We start from the raw sequence: 9838 nt of genomic DNA, 5'->3' as shown, positions 1-9838 counted from the left end.
TGAAAAACATACTGCGGACGCTCTATGGCCCCAATGAGCCCATGGAGCATGCTCATTAGGAACTTCCGCTGGCTGAGACAGCTAACTTCTGATTTAGCCCTCTGGCTAACTTGAATGGGGATAAAACGGTTCAACTGAGCGGCTCTTCTAGACTATCAAAATTTGATCAGACTGAATGGATCAAATTCTCATAGTGAAATGAGTCATTGTGTGGGGGTTGTTACACTCAAAAAAATGTGCTGATTTACAGATGTCTCTTTCACAATGTAAGTCTATAGGAAAAGTGTTTTTGGGCCCAATAGCATCATGTGACATTGTAATTAAACGGTTTGGCCACTATGTCAAATTGACTTCAAAGCCCAGCACACTTCCTGTATTCAGTTCTCTTTACACATGCATGAACAGACTGCACACACCTCTCAACTTCCTCATCTGATTCAGCAACAACTACAGGAGAGAAGAGAGTTAACACAGAGGAGCTGCAGTCGACACAATTGTTTCTGTTTCCGTCTGAAGAAAAATTAAATCAAGTTCTCCAGTTGTTTCTCAACAACTGACTCAAACACTGGTGAGTACAACTGATAATATTTACTGTTTCAACAACCAGCATTAACACAAAACCTACAGTTCAACACAGACAAGTACACGCTTAAGCTCATGAGCTGAACTTTGGACTGACAGTATGATTGTTACAGAGTTGTAAAGGATTGTAAAGGATCTGTTGTTTCTGATCATAAGATACATTCCTACATGTGGCACTGACGTCAGTCTGTAAACATGCCACACATCTTGTGTCAAATGCATGTCACCATAATCACGTCCAAGCAATAGAACTGGAGTATGAGATAAGGCAGAAACTGGAAATATAGGACAGGTTCAGTGTCAGACTCTTCAGTTTAAACTATTTGTCAGAGTGACACAAAGCTGCAGTCGAGACACGTTTCTGTGTTTCTGTCTTTAGAAAACTTTACCTGAGTTTAAAGATCTTTCTCAACAACACTGGTGAGTACAGAAGAAAACATTTGCTGTGTTTCGGCACGTTTTCACACAAAACTTCAGCTCAGAAAGAAAATTTAACTCTTCATTTCATAATGACTTTTGTCAAAAGGACAGTTCAGTTAAGTGAAATTCAAATTTGCTAAACTTTATATTCCAGTAATCACACAATGAATAATAAAACCTTCTGTAAATAAATATTCTTTCTTTTCTTTCACACAACATAAGATGGGTGTTGTCTCTTAAGGGTTCATAACATTATTTGCTTTGCCAGTTTTCTTTCTGCCCTCCTTTCAGTTGTTGGTGCCTGGTATCTTTCTTGTGAGCATACTTTGATATTTATAAACCAATTATGACAAATTATTTAATCATCTTTATTTTTTACAATTTAACTTTTCTTCTCAGTGTGTAGATATGTCTGCTGCCAGCTGTCTGCGATCTGAAGATCAGTTTCTGTGCTCCATCTGTCTGGATGTGTTCACTGATCCAGTCACCACATCATGTGGACACAACTTCTGCAAAACCTGCATCACTGAACACTGGAATAGTAATGACCAGTACCTGTGTCCCATCTGTAAAGAAGTTTTTACCAGAAGACCTGATTTGAGAGTCAATACTCTGCTCTCTGAGATGGTTTCTCAGTTCAGACAGGAAGCTCAACAGAAAGCCAGCAGCAGCAGCTCAGAGCAACAAGCTGCCAAACCAGGAGAAGTTCCCTGTGACATCTGTACTGGAACCAAACTGAAGGCCCTGAAGTCCTGTCTGGTGTGTCTGGCCTCCTACTGTGAGACTCACCTGGAGCCTCATCTGACAGCTTCTCGTCTGAAAAGACATCAGCTGATGGACCCTGTGGAGAACCTGGAAGACAGGATGTGTATGAAGCACGATAAACCTCTGGAGCTGTTCTGTAAGACCGACCAGACATGTGTCTGCATGCTCTGCTCTGTTTTAGACCACAAGACACATGAGTTTGTTCCTCTGAAAGAAGAATATGAAGGAAAGAAGGCAGAGCTGGGGAAGACAGAGGCTGAAATTCAGCAGATGATCCAGAAGAGACGACTGAAGATTCAAGAGATCAAACACTCGGTTGACCTCAGTAAGAAAGATGCAGACAGAGAGATGGCAAAGAGTGTTCGAGTCTTTGATGTTCTGAAGGAGTCTATTAAGAGAGGCGAGGAAACTGTCAAAACAATCAAAGAGAGGCAGAAAATGACAGAGGAACAGGCTGAAGACTTCATCAAAGAGCTGGAACAGGAAATCTCTGAGCTGATGAAGAGAAGCTCTGAAGTGAAGCAGCTCTCACACTCTGAAGACCACCTCCACCTCCTCCAAAACTTCCCGTCCCTGAAAGCTGCTGCACCCACCAAAGACTGGACAGAGGTCAGCGTCCGTCCACCATCATATGAGGGGACTGTGGTGAGAGCTGTGACTCAGCTGGAGGAGACGCTCAGTAAAGAGATGAAGAAGCTGCTCACTGAGGCTGAACTGAAGAGGGTCCAGCAGTATGCAGTGGATGTGACTCTTGATCCTGATACAGCAAGTATGTATCTCATTCTGTCTGATGATGGAAAACAAGTGAACTGTGGTGATGTGAAGAAGAATCTCCCAGACAGCCCAAAGAGATTTATGCGTTATGCAAGTGTTTTAGGAAAGCAGAGTTTCTCTTCAGGCAGATTTTACTTTGAGGTTCAGGTTAAAGAGAAGACTAAATGGGATTTAGGAGTGGCCAGAGAGTTGATCGACAGGAAGGGAGACATCAAACTGAGACCTCTGAATGGTTACTGGTGTATATGGTTGAGAAATGGAAATGAGTACAGTGCTTGTAATGACCCTTCAGTCCGTCTCTCTCTGAAGTCTCAGCTTCAGAAGGTGGGGGTGTTTGTGGATTATGAGGAGGGTCTGGTCTCCTTTTATGACGTAGAAGCTGCAGCTCTTATCTACTCCTTTACTGGCTGCTCCTTCACTGAGAAACTCTACCCATACTTCAGTCCCTGTACTCATGATGGTGGTAAAAATTCTGCCCCTCTGATCATCTGTCCTGTCAATCAAACTGCCTGATCTATTTTGGTTTTTTTTTTTTGCAACAATGCAAATAGTTGACAAATAATCTTTACCTTTTACATTTACTGTACAAATATACACCAAAGTATTGATATTACAATACCAGCACAGCAGTTAATACTTACATGCCAATGGATTAAAGACAGAAAAACACATCAAACATTGATAAACTCATCCATTTTTAAAGGTTCACTGTCATTCATGGTAACAAATGTACATATTCAATGATAATGTACAATGTAAACTTGTTTTAATCAAAATATGATTAATGTGGTCATTCCTTTATGATTTATTAAATTATTTTTTTTCTTGAGTTATGTTGTATTTTTACTGCTTCAATGTCCCCCTACTATTAATTCATTAACCTGTTCTTCCCTGGTTAAGGAAATGTGTCTACTGCATTGATGTACAGTATATATATAAAAAAAACCCTTTTCATTAGATGTAATGATGCAGCCATAAAAGTCATGATGTCCTAAGGTTGAATATTTTACTGTGTGTCATTTAGCTTCAATGTTAGAACATAAACAGAAAGAGTAGAGTATGTGTCTCTGTTGCAAAGGATGGAGTTTTTTTAAAGTAAAAATAGAAATTAACTGGTATCTGTTATACTCAGTGATGTAATGATAAATTAATATTACTGTTAGTATATAAACAAGATCAAATCCCAGTATATGTCTGGTCAATGTGTAAAATTGTGGCCAGTTTGTTACAGGGATAGTCAGTGGTAGTGTCTATTATGTGAATTCCTGGATATTAAATATTAATCAGCAATTTTCTGTAGTGGTTCCAGTAATATTTGTACTGAAGTAGCCTATCACATGACATGGTTAAGCTTCGTTTGAGTTATAAATGCAGTTGAAAGAACAATAGCCTACTTTCCACACGTGCTAGATTTGGAAGAGAACTTATTACTACTGTAAAACAGTAGTCCTAGCCTAAGAACTTTGTGTCAAACAGAGGCTGCTGACGTCTAAACTATAAGTCTGACCACTTTCAAACCTGTATCAATGGAATCGCCACAAAATTTCCTACTAAAATATGATTTTTAATGTTAGGTTTGGCCAAAGTCATGGGATTTATGAGGAGATTTCACAAGAAGCGTACTCTAAAATCCTCCTCTCCAACTGCTCCTGGTGATGTCACTCCCTCAGTGCTGTGAAACATTCCGCAATACACACTCATTATAAAATCACAGGAGGAGCAAGAAAATACTTTAAAACTCCCACTCTAATATCTCAAAAACAATAAAAGATAGAAAAAACATGTAAATTCAAGATTTGTAGGTCAAAGTCTCGTGACTCATTTAAAGTTCAAATGAAGTTTGTATCTAAAACATTCAAATATATGAGTATTTTTCTGTGTCCAGCTGCAGTTACTTGTCTCTACACACCTGACACATGTCAATCAAACTTTCAAAATAAAAGCACACCACACTTGCTTTAATTTTTATTGTAATTATAACTATTTTAATTATCTTTTATCTCTACCAGCTCCTTCATCTGTTTCTATCTGCAGATGTCTCTCATTTTGTTTTGTTTTTTAAATAAGATTTCATTTAGATTTCTCAATATATAAAATATACACTTCCTACATCAACAAAACAAAGACCGACAATGTTAACAACAAAGTAAAACAAGACAGGAAGACAAAACAAAATATAACAAAACAAAATACATAACATAACATAACCACAGCAACCCCACACATCAAACATGCAAGCTCAACCTAAATATCTTCATGTCTGATCAACTTAAATTCAATATGTTAAATATAAATAAACATACACATACAATATATATAACTGAAATACCATTCCTCTCTGTTGAGTACGTCAGTCTTTTATCCTTCTCCAACTGAATCTTCAACAACATGATCCTCTAGATTCTGACCACTCAATTGTTATGGTCTAGGTGGCATTATTGTCCACCTGTCTTTCTAACAAAATCCTACCAAAAACACCACCAGAAAAAAAACAAAGAACAAAAAACAAACAAAAACCAAAGAACCTTAAACCAGGTTTAAGTTTAAAGGCCACATTTTTTATGTATTCAATGCTTGTAATACTTCTCCCCATATGAATTCAAATTGAGTTAATTTGTCATTTTTGGTGGCTTCTTTCTTCCCATGTTCAAATGATAACACGTTTCTTTTTTCCAATTTCTCAACGTATGTGTGTTATTAGAATATAATAGAGATATTGTTCTTAATGAATGATGAATATATTTCAGCTTTAAAACAAACATGCCTAAAGTCAGATGACGGTACAATAAATTTCCTGTTTGTGTAAGTGTTTTATTTTGCTATCAGTCTTCCTCTCAAAGTCACTGAGGTTTACACAAGTTGTATGTGTTTCCCCCCTGCGTCCAGCAGAGATCAGTATAACAGCACACATCAGAGAGAGGACAGTCTGTTAAAGGCAGGAACAGACTCATGGATGTATAAAGAGAAGTGGATACAGCATCGGAGGCGGGGCCCTGTTGATTCACATGAAAGTTGCTCAGTGGTGCATGAAACCAAAAGAGCCACTTCCTGAAAACATACAGCAGATTAGGGATATGCAGAGAGTCCAGTATTTGTATTTGTATCTGTATTTGTTGAGGCAGCAAAATGATTTGTATCTGTATTTGTATTCGAATAAAAGCAAGGAAAGAGTTTTTAGTCCGGCTACACTTCTAGTTTGCAGTATTGCTCAAAATAAAATACTGTATGTGTTTACTTCAAATTAAATTACAATACGTGGAAATACGAGACTTAATTTTGCTGATAAAATAATACAACTTAACTTGTTGCAATAAAAGATTAACTACAGATATATTTAGTTGAAAAACAAATGAAAGACATTTAAGAAGAGTCTTAAGAATTTTCTCGAGTCCTTAGAGGCCAGCCCAAAGAGGAATCTCTTTGAGGCTGCTTTTATAAGTTAGGATAAAACGGGAGGAGTTTGGGTGTGTTCTAAAGGTTTTGATCCATAATTCGTAATTCATTTGTACTTCAAAAACCAAAAAAAGGTAAATCTATTATTTGTTTCAAAACAAAAAACAAAAAAACATTTTTGGTATCAGAATCAAATAACGAAAAACCAATCACATGATTTTGTTTTTTGTTTTTGGTTTAAAATGAAAAAAGGAAAAAATCATGTGACTTCCGTTTTTGGTTTCAAACGCAAAAACGAATTGGCTGAATGTCCGCAGACCTGTCGTTATTCGTTATTCGTTATTCCAAAAAGGAATAATGAACTAATCGGCAATAACCGATTTTTGTTTTTGTTTTGAAACAAATAACAGATTTACCGTTTTTTGGTTTTTGAATTACAAATGAATTACGAATTATCCGATGATACCTGGACCATGTGGTTGGTGCTTTGCAGTCTGTGTCTCCTGAAGTGAAGGAAATTAGGGGAAGTCTAATTCTGAGTTTTTACATGCAAAAATCACACTTCCAGTCACCGTGACCTAGTATTTCACATTAAAGCTGTAAACACATTCTTTTCATACTGTTCAAGCATTTCATGATATTTTCTGATTAATAACGGTCCTGCAGCTTGTATCATATTTGTAAAACCATTCAAGAAAACAATTAAACAGTTTACATATATTTCATAAGTCAGTTATTCTAATGACATAACAAACATTAACCTTCATATTAACACTTAATGATGTTTAAGCATACAACTGTCATTGATTCAACTTTCTCAAACTATCTACACATCTTAAACCATCTACTAAATTAAGTTTAATACTATACTGAAAGGAACTAAAGTTAGGCAACACTTCTGTGATTAGATTACTTTCAGAACCATATTTAAATATAAGTTCAATATAACTCTTACTTCATAATATAAAAGCATTCAATGTGACCATTGTTTAACAATAAAATGAAACTGAAGTCCTTCAAACATTCCTATTACTTCAGAAACTTAATTCTTTAAATATAACTACTTATCTAATTTAACTACTAAAATATGATTGTCTATGAGGTTAATAGATCAGAAGTTAAACACTTGGGTGATTTTAAAATACACATACATGGTTACCAAACATTTATCAACTCTTAACATAAGGGGATTCAACTCTTGTCACTAGAGGGCAGTATTGTCACATTTAGTATAAAACTAATAAAATCAAAGTCCTATATCTCTTTAGTAGATAGTCACACAATTATGAAAGTTATACCGTTCTTCTACATGACAACTAACATTATATAAGTTGCATAATGATGAGACATTTAATTTACATGAATTTCAGGTTTGGCCCAGATTTGCAGGGAGGGATCATAAAAGGACCATAAAAAATAGATCAGGCAGTTTGATTGACAGGACAGATGATCAGAGGGGCAGAGTTTTTACCACCATCATTAGGGCGGGGACTGAAGTATGGGTAGAGTTTCTCAGTGAAGGAGCAGCCAGTAAAGGAGTAGATAAGAGCTGCAGCATCTACATCATAAAAGGAGACCAGACCCACCTCATAATCCACAAACACCCCCACCTTCTGAGGCTGAGACTTCAGAGAGAAATCAAATGGAGGGTCATTACAAGCTCTATACTCATTTCCATTTCTCAACCATATAGTCCAGTAACCATTCTGAGGTTTCAGTGTGACTACTCCCTTCCTGTTGATCGACTCTCTGGCCACTCCTAAATCCCAGTCAGTCTTCCCTTTGACCTGAACCTCAAAGTAAAATCTGCCTGAAGAGAAACTCTGCTTTCCTAAAACATTAGCATAACGCATAAATCTCTTTGGGTTGTCTGTGAGATTCTTCTTCACATCACTACAGTTTACTTGTTTCCCATCATCAGACAGGACGAGTTTAGGATGTGCTGTATCAGGATCAAGAGTCACATCCACTGCATACTGCTGGACCCTCTTCAGCTCAGCCTCAGTGAGCAGCTTCTTCATCTCTTTACTGAGCGTCTCCTCCAGCTGAGTCACAGCTCTCACCACAGTCCCCTCATATGATGGATGGACGCTGACCTCTGTCCAGTCTTTGGTGGGTGGAGCAGCTTTCAGGAACGGGAAGTTTTGGAGGAGGTGGAGGTGGTCTTCAGAGTGACAGAGCTGCTTCACCTCAGTGCATCTCTTTTTCAGCTCAGAGATTTCCTGTTCCAGCTCTTTGATGAAGTCTTCAGCCTGTTTCTCTGTCGTTTTCTGCCTCTCTTTGATTGTTTTGACAACTTTTGCCTCGCTTCTCCTAATAGACTCCTTCAGAGCATCGAAGACCCGAACGCCTTCTGCTTTCTCTCTGTCTGCATCTTTCTTACTGAGGTCAACTGAGTGTTTGATCTCTTGAATCTTCAGTTGTCTCTTCTGGATCATCTGCTGAATTTCAGCCTCTGTCTTCCCCAGCTCTGCCTTCTTTCCTTCATATTCTTCTTTCAGAGGAACAAACTCATGTGTCTTGTGGTCTAAAATAGGGCAGAACTTGCAGACACATGTCTGGTCGGTCTTACAGAACAGCTCTAGAGGTTTATCGTGCTTCATACACATCCTGTCTTCCAGGTTCTCCACAGGGTCCATCAGCTGGTGTCTTTTCAGACGTGAAGCTGTCAGATGAGGCTCCAGGTGAGTCTCACAGTAGGAGGCCAGACACACCAGACAGGACTTCAGGGCCTTCAATTTGGTTCCAGTACAGACGTCACAGGGAACTTCTCCTGGTTTGGCAGCTTGTTGCTCTGAGCTGCTGCTGCTGCTGGCTTTCTGTTGAGCTTCCTGTCTGAACTGAGAAACCATCTCAGAGAGCAGAGTATTGACTCTCAAATCAGCTCTTCTGGTAAAAACCTCTTTACACATGGGACACAGGTACTGGTCATTAGTGTTCCAGTGTTCAGTGATGCAGTTTTTACAGAAGTTGTGTCCACAGGATGTGGTGACTGGATCAGTGAACACATCCAGACAGATGGAGCACAGAAACTGATCTTCAGATCGCAGACAGCTGGCAGCAGACATATCTGCACACTGAGAAGAAAAGTTAAATTGTAAAAAATAAAGATAATTAAATAATTTGGCACCAACAACCGAAAGGAGGGCAGAAAGAAAACTGGCAAAGCAAATAATGTTATGAACCGTTAAGAGACAACACCCATCTTATGTTGTGTGAAAGAAAAGAAAGAATATTTATTTACAGAAGGTTTTATTTTACATTATGTTTTGTGTGAAAACCTGCAGAAACACAGTAAATGTTTTCTTCTGTACTCACCAGTGTTGTTGAGAAAGATCTTTAAACTCAGGTAAAGTTTTCTAAAGACAGAAACACAGAGACGTGTCTCAACTGCAGCTTTGTGTCACTCTGACAAATAGTTTAATCTGAAGAGTCTGACACTGAACCTGTCCTGTATTTCCAGTTCTGCCTTATCTCATACTCCAGTTCTATTGCTTGGACGTGATTATGGTGACATGCATTTGACACAAGATGTGTGGCACTGTTTACAGACTGACGTCAGTGCCACATGTAGGAATATATCTTATGATCAGAAACAACAGATCCTTTACAATCCTTTACAACTCTGTAACAATCATACTGTCGGTCCAAAGGTCAGCTCACAAGCTCAAGCAAGTACTTGTCTGTGTTGAACTGTAAGTTTTGTGTTAATGCAGGTTGTTGAAACAGTAAATATTATCAGCTGTACTCACCAGTGTTTGAGTCAGTTGTTGAGAAAGAACTGAAGAACTCGATTTAATTTTTCTTCAGACGGAAACAGAAACAATTGTGTCGACTGCAGCTCCTCTGTGTTAACTCTCTTCTCTCCTGTAGTTGTTGCTGAATAAGATGAGGAAGTTGAGAG

At 38.1% G+C, this 9838-nt stretch overlaps 2 protein-coding genes across 2 annotated transcripts; one reads left to right on the top strand and one right to left on the bottom strand.

Annotated features, from left to right (window-relative positions):
* Positions 1 to 1388: 1388 nt before the first annotated feature.
* LOC122978847 (E3 ubiquitin-protein ligase TRIM39-like) lies at positions 1389 to 3152 on the top strand. The gene has a single exon (XM_044345875.1). The coding sequence runs from the start codon at positions 1411 to 1413 to the stop codon at positions 3052 to 3054; it is 1644 nt and encodes a 547-aa protein (XP_044201810.1). The 5' UTR covers positions 1389 to 1410; the 3' UTR covers positions 3055 to 3152.
* A 4203-nt stretch (positions 3153 to 7355) lies between these two features.
* LOC122976693 (E3 ubiquitin-protein ligase TRIM21-like) lies at positions 7356 to 9002 on the bottom strand. The gene has a single exon (XM_044345326.1). The coding sequence runs from the start codon at positions 9000 to 9002 to the stop codon at positions 7356 to 7358; it is 1647 nt and encodes a 548-aa protein (XP_044201261.1).
* Positions 9003 to 9838: the final 836 nt, after the last annotated feature.

This window comes from Thunnus albacares, chromosome 3 (assembly GCF_914725855.1).
Source record: "Thunnus albacares chromosome 3, fThuAlb1.1, whole genome shotgun sequence".
NCBI classification, from domain to species: domain Eukaryota; kingdom Metazoa; phylum Chordata; class Actinopteri; order Scombriformes; family Scombridae; genus Thunnus; species Thunnus albacares.
This window is presented reverse-complemented; position numbering and strand designations above follow the sequence as displayed.

What these genes read in the sequence shown, in the direction of transcription:
- LOC122978847 (XM_044345875.1), top strand. Translation starts at nt 1,411, where the DNA reads ATGTCTGCTGCCAGCTGTCTGCGATCTGAAGATCAGTTTCTGTGCTCC.
- LOC122976693 (XM_044345326.1), bottom strand. Translation starts at nt 9,002, where the DNA reads ATGTCTGCTGCCAGCTGTCTGCGATCTGAAGATCAGTTTCTGTGCTCC.